Consider the following 22,913-nt stretch of genomic DNA (forward strand, 5'->3'; position numbering starts at 1 on the left):
TAAACTTCTTAAACGTGTTATTTAACTATTTCAAAGATCAAGTTAATTTTACTAGACTATAAAGCAGTGATGGCGAACCTATGACACGCGTGTCAGAGGTGACACGCGAACTCATTTTTTTGGTTGATTTTTCTTTGTTAAATGGCATTTAAATATATAAAATAAATATCAAAAATATAAATCTTTGTTTTACTATGGTTGCAAATATCAAAAAATTTCTATATCTGACACGGCACCAGAGTTAAGTTAGGGTTTTTCAAAATGCTGACACACCGAGCTCAAAAGGTTCGCCATCACTGCTAGTAAGGGTTTTTTAACGACTTCAAAGATCAAGTAGTTAATTTTACTAGACTCTAGAGCAGCCGTAATGAATAAAACTAAAAAAAAAAAAAGACCGTACCCTTTTATGTAATGATGTTTACTTTGAATTTATATTAGTTCACACAAACACTCCATCCATGCTTTTGTTCCGGCCCTCCGGTCCAGTTTAAGAACCCATTATGGCCCTCGAGTCAAAAAGTTTGCCTACCCCTGCTCTAGAGGGTTATGGGAGGCCTCTTCATTGCTGCTTTCCCTGACAGTGTCTACAGAGTAGATCTTCAAAGGTAGATTATAACCTCTCATGACCCTGAACTGTTTTCATAGTACAACAGATCATGAACACTGAATCTTAAAAATAAAGTTCTTTCAATAATTTTAACCTAAAGTTTTATAACTGTTCTTATACTTTACATCTCAGATTTTCAGCTCATGTCAGATACAACTGCAAATATATGTTATATAAAGTATAGGGGGTTTTTCCCTAATTTTCCTCTTGCTTTTCAATCACTATTTTTTTCAAATAATTTTTTATGGTCACATTATAAATAAGATCAAACTATTAATAAATTCAAACCAAATTTTTAGAAATTTCTGGGAACAGCAATTTTGACATTATTTATACAGAAAGAAACCAGCAAACATAATCCTGTTTCAACATCTACCAAAATGACTTAGAAAATTAAGTCAAAGCCATGTTCCTCTAACATGTTTTCCCGCCTGCCTGTTTGCTGACTCTCCTCCCTATAACATAGTGCCTTTCCTCGCTCCTCTCAAATTCTCTCAATAGCTAATTCTTACAGAAACTATCCCAGCAAAGGATCAAAACGGAACCTCTTCCAGAAATGGGAGATTATCTAGATCAGCGGTTCTCAGCCTGTGGGTCGCAACCCCTTTGGGGGTCAAACGACCCTTTCACAGGGGTCGCCTAAATACATCCTGCATATCAGATACTTACATTACGATTCATAACAGTAGCAAAATTACAGTTATGAAGTAGTAACGAAAATAATTTTATGGTTGGGGGTCACCACAACATGAGGAACTGTATTAAAGGGTCGTGGCATTAGGAAGGTTCGACCCACAGGTTGAGAACCGCTGGCCTAGAGGAAAACCATCAACTGGAAGTCTGCATTGTGAGGTTAAAATACAAACATTTGTGCCACAAAGAGGCGCTTCTACTCTGTCATCCACTCTGTCACCCTCAGCCCCAGAGTTTTTGCAGAGCAGTGAAAAGTTTAACCACAGCAAAGATCAGCCCACCCCCCAAAAGAATAACCGTACACACTCTTCTCCCCTAGCACGTATTCCCAGGTTCCCGAAACCGTGTCCTGTGTCTGAGTTGATAAAATGAGGACTTGGGCCTGACACCAACATTGTGTCTAGGCCCAGCTGTGACACTGCTCCCAAGATTCAACTCCTCTCGAGGGACTGGAGCCCCATCGTTCACTGTGATCACAACACCCCACGTCTGCAGTTTCCAACCACAGCTTATTTCCTACCACTTGGAGGCGGGTCAAGATTTATCATTCACATTTTAAATGAGACCAAAGTTCAAGGTTAAGTGGTTTACCCGGTAGCTAACATTTTGCTGACTGCTCATTGTGCCAGATGCACTATTGAGCTAAGGTAGCATTTGGCATCATCTCATTTAAGGTCACAACTTGAGAGCTACGATTTCCATTTAACGAGAGAGAGAGAGAGAGAGAGAGAGAGAGAGAGAGAGAGAGAGAGAGAGAGAGAGAGAGAGAGACACGCGCTTTGGAGAGGTTAACCTGTCTAAATTCAAACCTTCTAAATAGCAGAGGCAAAACTCGGGACCAATGACTCACACACTGGAACGTGTTGTGACTAATGTACTCGCGTGTACTGGGTGGGAATTGATATCACAGGAAGCAGAGAGCACACTCAGAAAATTTCGCTTCTGCCACGTGGAATAGCGAGGTGTGCGTCTGATGGAAGTGAGGTATTGAAGTAGATGATGGTGATGGTGGTTGAACCCAGTGCACTGAAGGTGCTCAATGAATAGTTGGTGAACCAACTTTTCAAAATGTTTGCTCTGCTAATGAGAAGGAAACTGAAGAAGGACTTCAACTTGGACTTCATCTGGAGGGAGAGGTAGCTAATCTTGCTCGAAGTCTAGAGATTTGGGAGACGTCAATGGGGGTAGAAGAGAGGAACAATTTAGAGGCTTACCTAGATTATAAGTATTTGATGGGCCAAAACCTACCAGTTATGTCTGAAGTTCTAATACCAAAGCCATTATTACACTATACCAAACATGATGGCCAGATTACCCACTTCGCTCCTCTATCACCGTCAGCTCTGATTTAAGAGGAGCTGTGGACTATTTACAATTGAGTTTCCTCTAGTCAGCTGATCACCTGCATGTAAATAAGTACCATGTTTCCTGTCTTTGGGATTTTTTTTAAAAAAACATATAAGCCAAGTCAGAATATAATGTTTCTTAGCATAAAAAAAATCTTTATTGCTATTTCAGCTTAAAAGATGATCAAAAATATTTATTCTGCCCTTAACTCATAGCTTCATAGAGTGCCATGGAATGTAGTTTCATTTGTTATCTTCCCCTAAAGCAAGAAAAAGCAGAAAAATTCTAATGGTGTTTTGGGTAAGAAACTAATTCTACATACAAGTTAGAGAAAATTACAGTTGCATGCTAAAATAAAGTATTTATAAAATAACACATATTTCATTTTAAAACAAAGCCATGAAAAAAGATATTCATTTTATTTTATTTATTATTGTTGTTATTGTTATTTTTTACAAATAATAGATTTGCTGCAACATGCTCTGGCTCATATTATTGAATTAAAAAATTTAACACATTTCAAAAATATCAAAAATACACTATAATGAGTCTTAGGACTACAATACGACGATGATTGCACAAAACCGTAAGATAGGAACTCACTGTTTGGGTGACGTCCATTGGCAACAGTGAGAGAAAACCCATAGCGTCTGGGAGAAGTGCATGAAATTAGAGTACAGGGAGCTTATGTGTGATTTGAATGATCACCAAATGAGGGAAACAGAGCAGGATTTACTGTAGCTGCTTTTCTCAATCTAGGAAGTGCTTACCCAGCTATGGGGCAAAAGTCACTACCTGGAGAGAAAGATTAACTTGCCTCCATGATTGGGGAATCTAAAAGGCCCCACCCAGAGGGAAGTAAAAAGTGACACAGGACAGTTCTATCGTGATGCTGCAGACATCACTGAATGGCTTGGAGACTGTTTAATAATTGGTACATTTATTGATAACAGCCAAGTGCTCCCTTATGGAGGTCTCTTCATTAATAATTATTGAGTAGTGAGAGAAGGTGAGCCTGTGGCTTCCAAGTACCTGCTTTTGCTGAAGGTCTACATGGGAAGAAGAGCATCACATGATAGTCAGTAGATCAGCCAAACCTAACTAACTGGCTCCATCTCCTGAAAAATAGCACTCACTACAAACAATTAGAATAGCACCCAATGATTACCACGCTGCTCGTGTTGGCTCTTCTACACACCAGGAAGAGGAACTCACAAATGTATTGCACGCACACTCACACTCACAGTAGTATAATAAAACCTTCACTTGCATTAGGAGTGGTAATTCAATGACTCTATGGTAGCACGGTAGCTCTGATATACCAGCATTCAAATGTTCACATATATTCCCGATTCATGTGGATAAAAGGAAGAATACCATGGCTGCCAAGACACGTGTATTTTTCTTTCTTCCATAGGACTGCTGAACTGCTCCCATCAGCAGGAGTGGTGTTATTTTCAGAAATTCTCTTAAACTTTTCTATTAAATGGGAGGTACGCACGGAAACCTGAGAATCATGCAGAGGCCAGGATCTCTGGACTAGAGATCAATGGTTCTCTGCCCACCTGGGGAACACATCCTCTGGGTAAAATCCTAGGAAGTAGGTTACATTCACCTGGAGACAGATTACTGTCTTTCACCACCTGACAGTCTAATCGGTTCACACAATGACTGCAAACGACCTCACAGGTCAGAAGATTCTGTATATTTTTGGTAATGGGCTATGGCCTTTTTACCCTCTGTGTTAATACAGAGCAATTATAGAGAAAAATGAACTAAAGAAAGTTACAAAAAAGAATAAATAGTTTTGGTATAGCCTATATTAAAGATATCCAACACAACTTAATATTTCCTGAAAATAAATCTACCACACAGAACATCTGGAACTTGGGAGTTCTTCTGACTGAAAGTAAATATATTTAACTTCTGGAAATGCCATTTCAGAAGTGGGTTTCATGATGGTTCCATTAAGGGTGGATAACAAAGAGAAGACAAGAAGGTTCACAGATAAAGGACAATTTTTAAGAGACTATACTATTAAAGTGGTATATTCCCAAAACAACTTTCTCTTCTAGACAACATCACTATTCTATAACTCAGAGCTTCTGCTGTCTGGGTAGAAAGATGTTTTACGTCACCCATCACTATTATCTTGGGTGTTTCCTTCATTTTCACTTTCCCTTCACTTTTTTTTTCATTTCCCTATATAAAAATAAGGCAGCAACACACTATTGTTCCCATCTTTCTAACAGCACCTAAACTTTGTATGAACTACTATGTTCCCCACTTCACATCAAGACCTGAGTTCTAAAATTCTGCAGTAGCTGACCAGTAGTTTGACACAGGGAAGTCAAGTATTCCTGAAAATTTGGGGACCCAAATTCAGATTCTTGAGGGGTTGAACTTAGTCACTGAAGTGGTATGGAATCCCCCAAGAGTGTATGTACCCCCCGATACATAATGACCAACCATTTGTGGACAGGACCCTACTTATGTATATTTCAACCCTATCTTTAACATTATTGCTCATGAAACAAATTAAAAATGGTTCCACTCTGCTTTCTTTTTAATTGTGAAAGTATTCTAGAAATCATTCAAAGCATAGTCCTCATTGGGTAAAATCAAGCAGTGTCAAAATTTTGTAGGAATAAATAGAAATTCATTTTCCTAAGTAAATCTTCTAATGGAAAAGGCAACAGAACAGAAATATGGAAGGAACTGCATTTTGCTAGGGTTACATGGAATGTGCCAAAAATATAGTAAACCAGGTTTTCTGTGAGCTTAGGATTTTTAAATTCTTTCTTATATTAGTAATTAAACCCAGTATTCTCAAACCATGTGACGTGGATAAGCAGTTTTCAGTACTCTGTTAAACACTAAAGAGGTGAACTCTCCACTCACCTGCAACATTTTAGAAAACCATCCCTAAGCTAGAGTAAGAGAAGGAACCTAACACCTGAGCTCCACCCATCCTCTGTTCCGGGTCATCTGCTGTAACTCACGGTTACTTGGATGTGAGCAGCATCAGCCTTGGCCCTACACACTGGAGGCTGACTGCCACTCCATCAGGTGTTATGAAAGAGGCCAATCCCCAAGTGCCCCTCTTGTGACCTGCTGGGAAACTCCTAGCAGGTGTCACATTCGTCAATAGCTTTTCTCTTTTTTTGTGATTTGGGGGAAGTAGTCTTAGTCTTCACTTCTTTCCCACCTTCATCCCCACAAGCTTCTCAGGAGTTTTCACAGTCTGACATCCAACAATTAAATCAATTTCCCAGGACCCTGCCTAGTACCCTCATGCAAGGCTCCAACACCTGATGCTCATTCTACCTATGGAGAAGAAGGTGCTGGGCTGCCTCTAAGAAGATTGGCTCGAGTGCAGATTCGAAAATAAAAAGTTCACAGTCAATGAAAAGTGCTCTCGTTACATTACATACATAAATTATCTGTTTGATTGGTTCTACATTTCCAATAAACATCATTTTGATAGGCTGTATTCTCGTAGAGAAGAATGAAAAGTCATGTGACTAGTCACATCCCATCCCATCAGTTAGGTTGAGATATAAGGTGATTCCTCTGTCATAGAGATCCATCAGCAGCAATCAGTAAAGGGAATCATCTTCAGTTATTTTCCTCCACAGAAATAGTCCCTTTCCTACCCAGGCAGGCAAATTCTCAAAATTATCCTAGGAGAGAAAGGGTTAATGGCAGGTGGCAGGACTGATACAGAGCAACATCTGCTTTCTTCCCAGTAGCTCTGGGAATCCCAGTGCAGGTTAAATGTGAAACTTAACACTGATGGTGTTTACTAGCTTATCCAGAGAAGACCCTGATAGCTCTCACCATTTTTGGCTCCAAATTCTACCCCCCTCATCTATGGTTTAGAAATGCAGAGGCAAAATGCCTCTGGAAGGGCCCCCGACCCCGACCCCACACAGCCTTCCCTAACACTGAGCTGCTGGGGAGGATTACAGTGCTGTGTCAAACTCCTCAGGGAGCTCGGTCCGATCCTCTTCAATCAGCTCAGGCTCGGGCCTGCTTTCCTGGTGTTGCTTCATTTGCTCCTTCACTTCTTCTTCCAGGTCACGAGGCACAACAAACTGATCCTCTGGCTCCAGCTGAGTGGGGGCAGCAAAATAGCCCGTTTTCTTCTTGGGTGCTTCTGTGGCCACTTCAATGAGGTTCAGGCTGTCTTCCAGGGGTACAATCGAGCCATTGGAGAGTTTCTTCCCATAGAGACAGGAGGTGGAGGGAGACTTCTGTAGCTCCATCTTGTCCTTGCTCATTGGTAGAAGTATGCCACTGTTCACACTGTTCTGTCTTCGGATCCCAAAAAACAATCCTCTCCCATGCTCCTCAGGACGTGGGGCCGGAGAATTCTTTGGGAGCGTGGGCGAGTTCTCCCTCCCCCGACAGCAGTGGATATCCACTTCCACCTCTACTTTGCTGCCATTGGTTATGACCCCTTCAACGGGCTGGTCGTCGTCACTGTCCAGGCCATTGTCAGACTGGTTACTCGAGAAAGTCGCACATGAAGGCTGGCGCTGAAACACCGCAGAGGTGGGGGTGGGATGGAGGCTGCAGCGCCTCTCTGGCCGTGGGAGCAAGCTGGCATCCAGGCCAGCAGTGTTATGTTCATCAGAAGCAGTGGATCCCACCTCACTGCTCACCTCTGACGTGGACATCTCACTGCTGAACTCAGAGGCGATCCCACTGCTGGAGGAAGGAGTGGTTGGCTTGAGAGGGTCCTTGATGGTGGTGGTCGGAGCAAATCCCACAGGACCTGGGAGGCTGAGCCCATTCATCTCACAAGTGCAGCCTTCCTCCCCAATGTTCAAATAAACCACTATTGCCCCCACATTGTCCTGACAACCGTAGCTCTGGGCTAATGTGCACAGCTTCTTGGCAGCTGCTAATGGGTCTTGTACGTGACGCACTGCACTGACAGCTTCTGTATATGACAAGTGTTCCCACAATGCTTTGTTTCCCAGAATCAGCAACTCGTCCTGAATGGTAAGTGTAGTGGAAGAGATGTAGGGCTTGGGGAGGATCCAAGGGTAGAGGTATGTACAGCCCAGCATCCGGGTGCAGCAGGTTACCCCATTCACTTTGTTATCCTAGAGGCAGCAGAATGCAAATTTTGAAAAACAAGCAACAATGACATACAATTCATATCTTTCTATCTCACAATGCTTAGGGCTCTACAAAAAACAAACAAACAAATACAGAACTGACATCTATTATGGTTTTTCCTAAGATCTGTGTAATTTTAAATGGCCTTACAAAAATAAATGTATAAAATTCTAAAAGAACAAAATATCAGATGGTTATACTGAATAGTTCAGAGGACTAAAGATAAAACCAATTAAAATGTGAAGTGGCTAAAAGGCACCTCAATCTCAAAAGGTATTTGCTTTAACATGAAGTAAAGGCCTCAGCATGTCCTTAAATAGAAAGACACCTGTTAGAAAAACAAGGATCAGAGCTATCATTAATTCTCCATCACTAGTATTCTCACAGAGGCCAGAACTCAGATGGGTCACTAAAAATGATTTCTCATTCAAAGGCACAGTTAGGAATGAAAAGATTCAGGAAGATATTAAATGACTAAGGCAATCTTTGTGGCTAAAGCATTAAGTAATCTCCAAAATTATTTAGCCTAGAAAAGGAAAGTCTGCAATCTGTAGTAAATTTACCTACTCTGTAAGGATTTTAACAAAAAATGAGTAACAGATCAAGTCACAACTGGTATAATTCCAAACTTAAAGGAAAAGGAAAAACCTTAGTTACAGATGGGAACGTTCATCTGCCAGATACTTGATACTTATTTCTTTTCATGATAAAACCAAGCAAAACCTCTAAAGCCATCAATATATTTACTTCATAGTTGCAGTCATTATCTGGATGAAAATCCTGGCTCTCTATTTACCAGAACTTATCACAAACACTAAATTTTATTTTCCTCAACTGTAAAATGGAAATAAAAGCCATTCTTTCATGGGTGTTATTATGAAGATTAAACAAAATAATGAAAGCACAGTGCTTAGCAAATAAGCAAACAATAAATATCTGTGGTTAAAATAACATTTATAAAAATATTTCCTACTTGTCTAGCACCTCTTCCCCCCCAAATCGAAACAACATTACTAAATTCTGTAAAAATAGACTAATCAAACAAAACATTCTTTTATCTTTCATTTTTGTTTTGACTGAAAGACCTTCCTAAGACTATAATGCCTCAGAGTTCCAGAATCTTCATGATATCAACCACATTGTGATATACTTTTTTTGGTTTTGTGCTTCCTTGGATAAAATCTAACATGGATAGTCCTGACAGAATTCTGACAGAACAAACAGCCCAGAAATGGACCCACAAATACACCCCACTGATCTTTGACAAAGGAGCAAAGGCAACTCCATGGAGAAAGGGCAGTCTATTCAACGAATGCTGCTGGAACAACTGGACATTCACATGCAAAAAAGAAAGAAAAATAACCTAGACATGGAGCTTACACCTTTCCAAAAATTAATTCAAAACCGATCAGACTTACTGAACTTCCAAAACTTCCAAAAGATAAGACAGAAAGAAATCTAGGTGACCTTAGGTTTGGCAATGAGATTTTAGATACAACACCAAAACATGAACCATGAAAGAAAAATAAGTAGGACTTCATTAAAATTAAAAACTTCTCTGCAAAAGACATTGATTAAAAGAATGAGAAGACAAGCCACAGACTGGGAGAAAGTATTTGCAAAACACACATCTGATAAGGACTTGTATCCAAAATTCACACAGAGTTCTTAAAGTTCAGCCATAAAGAAACAAACAATTCAATTAAAAATGGGCAAAAGATCCGAATAGAATTCTGCTTTGCAGTAAACAATGCTCACATGAACTGCTAAGGTCTCTTTGAAAGCAGAAATGTTATGCTAATTTCTAAAACAAGAAAAACTGCAAAATTGTGGAGATACTGATGCTTCATTATTTAAAAAAGAAAATATAACCAAAGCATATGAGCCAAATACAATTGTATTATGAACAGAAAAAAATATTTTGAAACTTTGCATTTCAGACTAGGATGTCAAACTATAGGAGTGTTTCTCTTCTGTTTGGAAATTAACCAAAGGGAACATTTACCTTCATTTTACATGCTAGCTATACATCTACAGCAGTGATTTTCAACAGGTGTGCTGACACAATTTTTAAATCATGCAATGCTTTACTATTTAGTCAGGGGCACTGACCTCTTTTCCCTTAGATTATCAAATTAAAAAATGACAACACAACAATAGGTGGCTGGTGTGAATGAATCAAAATTATACCGTTCTTTGTCAGATCAGCAAAAAGAAAACTTTTTGGTGTGCTGCAGAATTTTAGTAATCAGTTTATGTATGCCATGAAATGAAAAAGACTGAAAATCACTGATCTAAAGCATCGAATTCAGATTTTTCCTTCTAATTAATTTGACTTTTCTTTTTGCTAGTCATTAGCTGGTCATTAGCTTTTCTTCTAGTACTATTATCTGAGCTGGTCATTAGCTTTTCTTCTAGTACTATTATCTGAGTTGGATACAGTTTACAAGGCTTGATAGAAGGAAAGTGGGCCTCCACTGCCATTATGCAAACAGCATTCACTGGATTTGGGGAGTAGAGGTGACTGATGGAGAGCGAGACTCACCTCTGTTATGATGGCTTTTTGGTCCTTCACTCTTTGGGCCTCGTCTGCATCCTGTTCCAGGCTGAAGACTTTAGAGAGGGGAACTGGTTTCCCACCTCGACACAAGACTGCTTGGCACGTGCCCACGTTGGCCACCGTCAAGCTAAAACTACTTGTTGACTCGGCAGTGTCAGGACGGATGTAACAAAGAAGAGCAGAGGAGCCCAGCTTCTGACCAGCCATCCCTAATTTCCTGTTTAGAAAGAACATGAAGACCTGGTAGCTAGAGTAAGAAGAAAATGGCAGTCCTTCATGGCCACCATTTCCTTGTTTTCCTGCCAGGTGGCTGGACCAGCCCCACCCTCATCCACCTGAAGGCAGTCTCTGGCTATACTAGGAGGTGATAATGGTGAGCAGAGTTCTGCCTTCCACTCTTAACTCACTGAGAAAAGGAATTTTACACAACGGTGAGCTCAAAGGAGAGAGTAAGGTGGTCGTTCTCTGCTCCTTCTACTTGTGTCTAATCATTGACCACAATGGTGTAACCCAGTGGTTTCAACTTTAGAGCATCAAAATCACTTAGAGGGTTTGTGAAAACACAGATTACAGGGCTCACCCCCAGACTGTCTGATTCAGTAGATAAGGGGCAGCCCAACAGTTTGCATTTCTAAAAAGTTTCCAGTGATGTTGAAGCTCCCGAGGCTGTTGTCCTGGAACAACACATTGAGAACCACACATTTAGGTTTTAAGTTCCTTGAAGGAAGGATCATAATTTCCCCTGTATTTCTCCCATGCACATGGCATCCATCCCCCAGCATGTGGTACACAATGCTAAGCATAGAGCAGGTGCTATAAAAAAGACCTGGTTCTAAATTTGGCTTTTTCATTTACTGGCTATAGATCCTCAGCAAGTTATTTCTCTGAGAAATTTTTTTAATAAAATACCCACTTCTTTGGCTTGTTTTGAAAATTAAAGATATGGTATAAGAAATGCTTGGTACAGTACCCTGCTCTCAGGAGGTACTTCATAAGCAGAGTTCTCTCTCCCAAACCCTTTTTTTGCCAAGTTAAATTCCTTTCCCAGCCTATTTGCTTTGTATTATAATGAGAGAGAAAACTAGCTTGGACTCCAGGCTGCTCCATTTCAACACTGATTATCTCTATAACTATATATATAAAAGCCCAGCAACCGTTATGGCAAAATAACCAGAACGACCAGTTGCTATGATGTGCACTGACCACCAGGAGGCAGATGCTCAATCCAGGAGCTACACCCTGGTGGTCAGTGCGCTCCCACAGTGGGAGTGCTGCTCAGCCAGAAGCCGAGCTCATGGCTGGCGAGCGCAGCGGCAGTGGTGGGAGCCTCTCCTGCCTCTGTGGCAGCACTAAGGAGCAGCGAGCCAAGCAGTAAGGAGCGGCAAGCCAAGAGGTAAGGAGTGAGCAGGCGGGCAGTTAGGAGTGAGCAGGTGGGCAGTTAGGAGCGAGGTGTCCTGGGTTGTGAGAGGGCACAGGCCCAGCTGAGGTAATCCCCCCACCCCCTGTGCACGAATTTCGTGCATCGGGCCTCTAGTACAAGATAACAACCTCTCAGTTGTCAGTATCCTTTTTGCAGCCCACCTTATGGGTAAAATGCTCCATTAGCTACTAAGAGATTTTCAATGGTTTAGCTATATAGGGTTTTTACCGTTAAGTGGCTTAGAAGATTAGTTGATAAATCCCAATAAGTATTCTAAACACATGAATTGATCAGTGCTTAACGTTCTGTAGGTCATCGACTCTTTGGAGAATCTTATGAAAGCTTACCACGCTCCTTCCCCCAAATGCATACACACACAACCTTTCCCACATCAATTCTGGGCTTTCCAGATCTTTCCAAATCTTGGGTTCAACAGAGAAAACACAGATGGTTCCACAGGCTCTTTAAAGCACCAAAATCCCCCACATTCCACGCTGATATAGAGAGAAGGGCTAGGGCAGAAGGAGCAAGATCTCATCTTGATCCTGTGCCTGTAATTTAGACTCTGGCCTTCTGGCTTAGATTTTCCAAAAGTAGAACTGAGTTAGGGATTATTCAACCCACCTGCTTACCTGTGAGATACCAAGAAGGTGTGAGCCATGGAAACGGTGTCACTGGATGACTGCTGGACCTCCTCCAGAAGCACGTCCGCCATCGTGCACTGCAGGAGGCGGGGAAGCTCTTCATTCCGGTCCCCATCAAACATGCCGTATACCGCTCCCACGCCCTCCACAAAGGTATCCACAGCTAGCGAAGATACACACAGCCTATCACAGAAAGACAAGAAAGACAAACATCAAAGAAAGTTATTGGTAAAAGGATTATTCTCTGAGGAGCCTTCTTTAAAAAACTAAGTGTTAATTGAGGGTGGAGAAGAACAGGAGTAAATCCTAACCTACAAATGAAAAGTGCTACATAATTAGGCAGCATTTGAAAGAGTTGCTGACGTAACAGGGGAATTCAGCCACATTCAGAAGCTGTACATATTTTAACTTTGCAATGCTGTCAAAGCTGGAAAGATGAAATGTTTTCTCTTAGTAGTTATCAAAGACTAGTATTGTTAACACCCTTCAGCCAGAGGCCCCCAGGAGCACAACTGTGGTTGAATGAGTTGAGTGTTATATGCCCCGAGCAAGGCAGAATGCACATCATGGAACTCTGGGGAGTGTAGGTAAGACCTAGCATAGGATTTGGTCTTTGATTGGGTCACTTTGGAGAAGGTCTAATGAAGGGGTGATCATACTAGATTGGGGGCTGCGAGAAAGCGGGGCCATTCTATGGTTGGGTATCTCCATCAATCTTATCTATAGGAAAAGATTAGCATAAGGATAAAGCTGTAATTGGTACAGAAAATGGTAGTCGCCCATTTTATAGTAGGGATGAGAGAATTTGGTATTTTGGGGCCTGCACATTCATCTTGTTTTTGTCCTACTGGATCATGGTTTCAAAGGGATCTTATCTGATGTCGACATTCTGTGATTTGTTTACACCCAACAAGAGAATATGGCCTGGCATTTACCATCAGATCAGTTCCCAGATGTCAGAGGCTACCTTTCTTCTTTCTCAGTCTCCATGGCCAAGATACTCACTTGTTCCTCTGCCCTGCCATCTCAGCCAGTCCATGGCTCCAGAAAGTTGATGTAACTGTAGGATCCGTGGTTGGCAAAGGTTTCTGATCAATTTTCAGGGTTGTGATATGGCTGTGGGAAGTGGAGGAAGGAAAGATTAAACCGTAAATGCTTCTGTATTTTACAAAAACTATCCTAACAATAATATGTATTTTTATAAAATAGTCCGTTGACAGACTAAGATTCATCTCCAGAGAGACTGAAAGTAGTATGCTGACCCACTGGCCAAGGTGGAGAAAGGAAAAAGTAGGAGGAAGAAATAGGGGCCAAATATTGTTACAATTGATGCTGTCTCTATGAAAACTAGGCACAACAAAGACTTCAACATTTCAGCCAACTGTCCACTTATTTTAAGTATTTTAATACAATTAACTCTTGGTACAATGAATGAGCTTGCACTGTCTCTTACATGTTGTGATGTAATGTGATCTGTGCCACCTCAACCATCTATGCCTGCCATGTAAAGATAGTCAGTATGTGGCTGAGCCTGGATGCCGAGTCCTAATATAAATGGGTGAGAACATTTCTGTGGATGGACAGAACACCCACCCATAACTGAATCAAAGTTGGGGCCCAAGGGGTTTTATGCTTCATCCATTCTACTCCTTCAAATAATCAAGACCTTGAGAAGCCCCCACATGGCTGGTGGGACTAAGAGCACATGGGGGTTCGTTTTCACAAGTTTTCTTACCTAAATGTGTCCAGCGTCTTGTGTTCCAGAACCAGGTTTGTATTTCCAGTCAGGTCAAGGTCCTGTAAGGTAGCAGGCAGGGCCTCTGGGATCAGGATTTCTGTCAAGTCATTGCAACTTAGGTCTACAAACTGAGAAGGAAGTGGAAAAAATCAAAAGAAAATACATCATAGGTAGTTAATTCTTAACTCTCTAACAGCCAATCTACTATTATATCCTCCAAGGGAACTTAATTTCTCCCCAAGAACCCACTGAATACACTGTGATCCCTAATTGCCTCGTCCTTCTTCCTTACGAGGTCAACCTCATTCACACTCCTGCCACTTCCCCCCGAGGGACAGCATTCCAGCACATGACAGTACCTGGATCTGAGGCAACTGCAGTATTTCTGGGAAAATGCTGATGTTGTTGGAGTGTGCGACAAGGGTGTGCAGCCTTTTGCAGTTCGCTATGGTCGTGGGAATGGTTTTAAGCTTGTTGCCACTTAGGTTCAGTTCCTCCAATTGTTCCAATTTATTTAGTTTGCTGAAAAAGAAATAACAAAATACCACACTGCACCCAAAAGGAGCTGCCAAGCAAGTGTTAGAGTAGCCGAAGCACAGAGGCAACTGGCCCACTGCCCGATGCCAGGCCATATGAAATGATCAGAGACACCAGGAAGGGAAGGGCTCCCCAAGGTAACTGCGCCTGCTACACTTCAGTCTGGTCTGCCTCTCAGTGTGTTTGCAGGAGCTGAAGCATCTCTGGCTTCTCTGACAGCTGTTGGATCTTGTGGCATGAACGGCTTCCTATTATGTGACTTACAGGGAGAGGCTGAATCAGCATCGGCCTAGTGTTGGTAGATTAGTTGCTTCGCCACTAACTAGTTGCAGAATACTGCATAAGTTAATGTCGGTTTATATCAATATCCTCAGCTAAAAAAGAAGCTGTACTAAATCATCACTAAGAGTCTTTTCAGTTTTAAATATCTACCGTTACCTATACATAACACAATCCATCTTCACTAAACATTGTATTGAGTGGTTATTACACATACAGTGCTATGCTAAGAATGTTAATGCAATGCGATTCACTGTTCCGCTGGATTGAGCAAAGCTTTCTCCACAATAAGCAAAATATCTTAAGATGGCCTAACACCTTTATCTAGAATTCTAGATTATTACAAGTTGCTCTAATATAACATACCATAATTTCTATTGCTAGGAAAGCCATAAATATTTTTTTAATAATTAAGCTCAGTAAAATAAAACTGCTTTTTAATTACAATAGTAATCTATATTCACTGAAAAAAATTGGAAAAAGGGACACGGAAAACAGAGTGGAAAAAAAATCATACTACCAGAGAATTCTGATGACGTTTTGGTGGAGGGTATTCTCGTCCTTTGTCATGCATGAAACTATATTTTAAATTAAAAAACAATGCTACGTTATATTTCATAACTTGCTGTTTTGTTGTTGTTGTTTTTACTTTACTTAATATGTTTTAAACATGTTCCATGTCCAAATCTCATGCTATTCTCTCACACTACTCCCTGCTTGGATCTATTACTACTTTCTGACTTGTAGACAGAAACACAGTGAGTGCCCCTCTCTCAATCAGTCTCTTACGGAGCCCAGAGCTGTGCTAGCCTTTGAAAATAGTGCAAAAGAAACAGAAAATTTGGATTATGCCTGTGCAATTATAACATTGTTTAAGAGATGACCTGACAGTGGATATATTATTCAGTATAGAACATACATGTTCTTTAATGTACTGCTCCTAAATTCCATTCAGTTTTACTATCTATACCAGAGTACTCTAATTTTATATGATCTGTTCCTGTTCTTGTCTTTACTTCTAACTTCTTATTTTCGTATTTTTAATGTTTTACATTTAATATTAGCCTGCTTTTGACCCCTCCCACAATATGAATGTCACCAAATTAGATGGAATTCATGAGTTTCAGAGTATTCATCTGGTATCTCCCAACAGCTTCAAAAACTAATATAACTTGTCAGTGGTCTGTCATTTCCACTTTATATGACTGTGTGTGGGGCCAACTGAATTAATCTCATCAGATTTCAAGGGATCACATTCTGAAATTAAGATTCTGCTTTCACTTTAAAAGCCACAGTTTAAATATATTTGTATTGATTTCAGAGAAGGGAGAGGGAGAAAGAAAAAGAAATATCAATGATGAGAGAGAATCACTGATTGGCTGCCTCCTGCATACTCCCCACTGAGGATTGAACCCACAACCTGGGCATGTGCCTATCCACTGAGCCAAACCAGCCAGGGCTAAAAGCCACTGTTTAAATTCTTTTAGGAAGCAATCGTGTTTATCCTGCTTGTCTTTTATGAGCTCTAAATATCTTCTTTCATAAATATTTAAAAAAATTATAATCCCTATCAGTTTTTCTGAGTTTATTATATTTCTAAGAACATTTATAAAATAAAATTAGAGTCAAAATAGTTTTATTGTTTTCATTCAAATAATACCAAACATCATTTCCCTATTGTTTCTTTTAAAACATGAGTTTTAGCCGAAACCAGTTTGGCTCAGTGGATAGAGCGTCGGCCTGCGGACTGAAAGGTCCCAGGTTCGATTCCGGTCAAGGGCATGTACCTGGGTTGCGGGCACATTCCCAGTGGGAGATGTGCAGGAGGCAGCTGATCGATGTTTCTCTCTCATCGATGTTTCTAACTTTCTATCTCTCTCCCTTCCTCTCTGTGAAAAATCAATAAAATATATTTTAAAAAATAAATAAATAAATAAAACATGAGTTTTAATATTACCTTCATGGTATAGATGTGCTTTTCAGGTATCATATTTTATCAAATGTACTTTGAAAGATATTTATTTTTCTACTGACACTGTTTAAAACTTTGATCACATTAAATGTCTCGCTTATGTCTTCGTATAGGTGAAGCCTAGATATTATTCATCTCTTCCTCCTGGAAGGCCAACACCCCCAGGCTCTGTGCAGTGCAATGAGCTAATACATGTATCTTTAACATCCTGCATTTATTATGCTGCATTGCAATTGCCTATATACTCATCTATTCCCCCAATTTGACTGTAAGTAACTTGAGGACAGAGGCTGTAACTTAATCGGCACTGCTTCCCCAGTGCTTACACAGCACTTGACATAGAGTAGGCATTCAATATAGACAGCTGACTGAACAAAATGGGCTTGAACGGTGCTCGTCCACTTATACACTGATTTTTTTCAATAAATACACTTGGCCCTTTATGCCCACAGGTTTCCACCCATGGATTCAACCAACTGTGGATGGGATACAGCATTTTCACATTCCCAACCACGGTCTCCCAGCTGCAGATCAAACATATTGTTTTGCATTCACAGTTAGTGGAATCCACATATGCAAAAGGCCAACTGTAGAGTGAAAAGTTACATGTGGATTATCGATTGTATGGGGGTTGGCTCCCCCTAGCACCCAGCTTGTTCAAGGATCCACTGTATATAATGAATAAATTAATGGACTCAACAGTACTTTTATGAAGCAGTGCTGAATGAAAAAAAAACACACACAATTGTCTCCGGAATTTCTTTAATTTATTTCATAAGCCTGTACTTTTCTAGGCTGAAAATTCTCAGACCATTCATTATCAGCTAACTACAACTAAGAATTTAACACATTTTAACCACAACTTCTCTGGTTATTGATACGTAACAACTAGGTACAAACACTTTCCCATTCAACTAGTGGAATCGTAAGTCACTCCACATAAAGCAAGAGTACCTAGTGAGATAGCGGCAATGTGGTCTAACAAATGCAGAATGCGTGTTATTTGTCTGAAATGGCCAAGGTGTGCATTTGTTTACCTTGCGGGAAAAGTTTGTAGCTGGTTGTTTGCAAGATGCAAGATTCGCAGGTGTGGGTGCCCGACCAGGACAGGCACACACTGATCTGTCAGGAGGTTGTTGGTCAGATAGAGCAGCTGCAGGGCACTCAGGCTCTCCTCCCCTGCAGAAGCAGATGGCAAGGACTCCAGACTATTTGCGGATGCATTCAAGTACCTGAGGCTGACAGAGCACACACACACCGTTTCCTGCATGGTTATTTATTGCCTTAGGTAGAAAACATCATGCCATCTCAGTAGGGAACACTGCCATTACATGCTCCAAAACTCATGACAAATGAAACTTCCTCCAGGTAGTTTTCTCTAATTGATTCTAACAACCAAATTTCCTTTTACTCAACTCATGCAAGCCAGACAGACAGGAAATCATTCAGGCTTGGTAGTAGTCCCGGGCTTCTGTAGTGGCCTGAAGTCTACCTTAGCTTCATTTTTTACTGTCTTTATGTCCCCCCGAAAGAGTGCTGTTGAGTATCATGTTCACAAATATTCAAACTGTGAAGACACCCTTCAGAAAAATTTTTTGTCAGATTTCAACATCATCATATTTATTTAGCCAAGCCCCTTATAATCTCCTAATAATGGGCACAGCGCTGTTTCCAACTGTTTGCTATTACAGACATTATAATGAGCACCTTTGTATCCTTATCCAATTATTTATTTATACTACATTCCCAGAAGCAAAATTGGTTGGGGTCAAAAGATAGATATATCTTTAAATTTTTCATATATATTGCCAAACTGAGCTCCAGAAAGGGCAACCAATTATACTTACAATATGTATTATATATACAAACACTGTTTTTTTCTTTTTATATACAAACATTTTTTAGAATTTCCAAAGATTTTATTTTTTGGAAAGTCCAACCAAGTGTATTGAGTGAGATATATAAGCTGCCACACAAAGAACAAGCCAGACACTTGTAGGCTAAATGCTTTTTGTATGTTTCCTGTAGCCGGCAATTTTCAACCTTTGCATCTCATGGCACATATAAACTACTGAAATTCTGTGCACACCAAAAAAGATATTATATTTCTTGCTGATCTGACAAAAAAAGGTATAATTTTGATTCACTCACATCAGAGGGCTTGTGTTGGCTGTTGTCATTATTTTATGTGACAATCTAAGAGAAAAGCGATCAGTGCCCCTGACTAAACAGTCAGGTATCACATGTTTTAAAAATTCTTGCAGCACACCAGTTGAAAATCACTGCTATAGCCTATGTTAAATTACTAGTGCTTATCTCTATTTTCTCCATTTCTAAACTGAAGATAATATTGTCTTCTCCATATTGCAGAAGGCTATAATTAAAAACGAATCTTCATTGAATGGTGGGTGACATACACATTAGATATACCTGATTATGGATGTTAAAGTAAAAAAACATTATTTATTGCTAATTTACAATGAGAAAGCAAGTAACACCTTCTGAAACAGTGTTACCTTTAAATGCACAGTTTCAAAGTAGGTAGTAAAAGAGTGATGCAAATAAGAATAAAACTCAATGATAGCTTGGTAAAGCTAGAAGCAAAATTAACTTTAGTGGTATGTCCTTTTCTCCTAATGAAAAAGCTAAAAATGCCAAGAAAGAGGCATAAGAGCACTGCAATTTCTCTTTAAAGGTCATAATTGTATTTGTTTTCTGAGATGAAAGCCACCTGTTTGAAACTGTTTACACCACCAAAACTTCTTACGTATTTGATGGTTATTTCAGTCCTAGAGTCGAAGATTACCACTTCATAAAAAAGTGTCATATTTTATTTCATAGAAAGTACAAATGACTCCACCCATAGCTGGACTATGAGGTAAACTATAAATCTAGTTCCAAAGGTCACCCCAATGACAAGCAGTGCAGTACTTACTTTAAGGCCTTGGAGAAGAGGGTGTCCGGCAGCCTGGTGAGCAGGTTATGCTGGATGTCCAATACCTCCAGAGGGATGTGCTCCATGAGCACTGGGAGGTTCTGCACGTGATTGTGTCCCACCATCAGTTTCCTAAGACTCAAGCTGCTAAGAATTCTGGAAGTGGGCGGGGAGGGGGGGACAGTACAAAGAAACAAAAAACTTACTTAAGTCTTTCTTTCTGAGTCTGCCCTTGGCTGTTTAATTAAATGAGTAAAATGAATAGAAACATACTCTTCGAGACAGTATAATCCCTGACAAGTGCCTGAGCCAAGAAAGCAGCCATGGCCATATGTTTACCCACCTCCACCAGGAAGTCCTTACGGTCATCCTGGAAAAGGTGAGTTAATGAAAGCAACCAGCATAGAACAGATCTAAACAAAAAATTTCTAAAATAAATCGATTTATTCTAGAATTGAGTGAATCTATTAATATAGGTAACTATAATAAATAACAAAATTCATTATAACAAAGCCACTATTCTGTGCTTAAAATGTGCTAGGCCAGTGATGGCGAACCTATGACACGCATACTCATTTTTTTGGTTGATTTTTCTTTGTTAATGGCATTTAAATATATAAAATAAATATCAAAAATATAAATCTTTGTTTTACTATGGTTGCAAATATCAAAAAAGTTCTATATGTGACACGGCACCAGAGTTAAGTTAGGGTTTTTCAAAATGCTGACACGCCAAGCTCAAAAGGTTTGCCATCACTGTGCTAGGCCACTTAAATATGAGGTTCAGAAGAAATAGTGACTGATTTGCCAAATATCTCACATTGAACGTAGTCAATGGCATAGTAGTATTTGAACTAAGGCCTGATTCCCAAGGTTGTATTCATACCTACTATGCTACGAAAGCCTCTAGTTTAATTTAAAACACTCCACTAGATGATAACATTTTATACCTTCTATAAACGGTGTATTCAATGCTTGTAAATATACCACTTACCCCCTCTCCCAAGCACCTCTCTCTTCCCCCCCTCCCCACATGCAGAAGTCCCACCATCTTGTATCTTATAATTATTAAAGTTCTGAATTTCTACAACATTTTATTTATACAGTGCAGTGATGAAAAGTGAAGGCAAGAATGACAACATTCAGCACTTGCCGGCGTGGCTCAGTGCTTGGAGCGTCAGCCTGCATACCGAAGGTCTCGGACTTGGTTCCTGGTGTGACCGGGGGCACATACCTGGGTTGCTGGTTCGGGGCACGTGTGGGAGGCAACCAATGAAGTGTCTCTTTCACATTGGTATTTCTCTCTCCCTGCCCCTCCACTCTCTCTAAAAATCAATGGAAAAAATATCCTCACTCCTCGGGTAAAGATTTAATAAAAAAGAAATGACAACATTGCAATGTCAGCACTCACGACTTCCTAGGTAAGTGTGACCTTGGGCAAGTTACCGAGCCACTCCAAGCCTGAGTTTCCTCATCTGTAAGGTGAGGATAACAGCACCTATATAATAACGCTGTCAAAGGACTATGTAAAAGTAAAGTTCTCAGAACTTTGCCCAGCTCACAATAACTCATCTAATAAAAAGTATCTATTCTAAGTATCATATCACCAACCTACGCCTGCAACCTGTTACGTTTTATCAGTTATCTGTGCACAAGTCCCCTCAACTACCTGCTTATTACTAAGTTGCTTACAGGCCAGCCTATGCATTAGCTGTTACTATATCCCTCACAGCACTTCACACTGCCCTGCACTCAGCAGGTACTGAATAATTATTGAACAAATAAATGAAAGTACCTATACAAAGTAACCCAATCTAGGAGAATAATTAAATACATGCATACACACACAGATATCATTATATACATACATAATATATATTAACACACACATACCTCATAGGAACCTCTGTCAGAAGATTATAGCTCACATCTAATACTTCTATCTTCTTTGCTTCACAGGCCCAGTCAGGGACACATTCCAGCTGGTTTCTATCAAAAATGAATCAACACAAGCCATCATTTACGATGATGAGTGGAACTCATTTCATTAGTCTGTAATATATCTATTAATTGGCCCATGAGCCCCTTGAGGGCAGGAGCACTATACCTAAGCATTCTTGGTCCACCACTGGAATGCACGAGGTGCTCAATGAATGTCGCTGATAGAGAGGTGGACAGAGATAAGCACTCAAACATGTATACTCCTGGATCGATTATACTGCATGCTCAAAGAAGATACAAAGGCTCTCAACAGCAGGAAAGCATACATATGATGGGATGACTGAAGGAGAGATGTGGAAAGACTTAATGGAAGAAGTGGCATTTTAAACAAACCTTTGAAGATGGCTACAGGTAATAACTGGGGAAGAAGAATAGCAAATTCTGGGGAAAATGAACAAAATGAATAAAAGTGAGGAAGAAGGGGCACAAGATAACTAGTGGGGGGCTTCAAAACATTTAAAATGTGAAAGCAAATATTTGGTAGAGCACTGAGCAGACACCTAGTAAAAATACTTTTATTTTCAGATATTACTCAGTCTCTCTTGGCCTCAATGTACCTACTGATCAGTCGATTGAGACGACGAGGCAGAATGAAGTGAGGGCTGTAAGAGAAATGAAGATACAGCTACGATGGCTGAGTGAAAGAAGCACTTTGTCTGGAATGGATCAAGGCGAGCTCCCCAAGAAATAGGACATCTGGGTTAGAATTTGAAGAATGTGGGACAATGACCTGAAGAGAGGAGGACATTCTAAGAAAGAGGGGACAACATGAGTGAGAACACAAAGGCAAGGAAAGAAATGGCATGGAACATGTGGGAATTATAACAAGCAGTTTGGGGAAACGGAGCAGAGAGTGGTAAGAAACAGGCTGGAGAAAACGAAATCATGTCCAGAAGACTGTGACTTTACCCTGCAGGTATAGGGGGATCACTGAAGAATTAGTAAGTAAGTACAATGTCAGTTTTGTAATTTAAAAAGTTCACTCTGTGGCTACACTGAGGTCTGGTTGAGATGATTATATTAGTAAAAGGAAGACTATTCAGGAAGCTG

The 22,913-nt window shown here is 40.2% G+C and overlaps 1 protein-coding gene across 5 annotated transcripts in view; it reads right to left on the bottom strand.

Annotated features, from left to right (window-relative positions):
* Positions 1–5,190: 5,190 nt before the first annotated feature.
* The window catches only part of PHLPP2 (PH domain and leucine rich repeat protein phosphatase 2), an 80,079-nt gene continuing 62,356 nt past the window's right edge, over positions 5,191–22,913 (bottom strand). For 4 of the 5 annotated variants that reach the window (XM_036345761.1, XM_036345762.1, XM_036345764.1 and 1 more), the window contains 9 exons: positions 21,756–21,851; positions 19,863–20,018; positions 17,965–18,165; positions 14,499–14,661; positions 14,137–14,267; positions 13,407–13,517; positions 12,390–12,584; positions 10,323–10,554; positions 5,191–7,761 (listed from right to left, as the gene is read on the bottom strand). In XM_036345761.1, coding sequence (XP_036201654.1) covers positions 6,613–7,761; positions 10,323–10,554; positions 12,390–12,584; positions 13,407–13,517; positions 14,137–14,267; positions 14,499–14,661; positions 17,965–18,165; positions 19,863–20,018; positions 21,756–21,851 — 2,434 coding nt within the window. In that variant the 3' untranslated portion in view covers positions 5,191–6,612. The remainder of the gene's footprint in view (positions 7,762–10,322; positions 10,555–12,389; positions 12,585–13,406; positions 13,518–14,136; positions 14,268–14,498; positions 14,662–17,964; positions 18,166–19,862; positions 20,019–21,755; positions 21,852–22,913) is intronic. The other variant, XM_036345763.1, reaches the window with a different exon arrangement.

This window comes from Myotis myotis, unplaced genomic scaffold (genome assembly GCF_014108235.1).
Source record: "Myotis myotis isolate mMyoMyo1 unplaced genomic scaffold, mMyoMyo1.p scaffold_m19_p_19, whole genome shotgun sequence".
Classification (NCBI taxonomy): Eukaryota; Metazoa; Chordata; class Mammalia; order Chiroptera; family Vespertilionidae; genus Myotis; species Myotis myotis.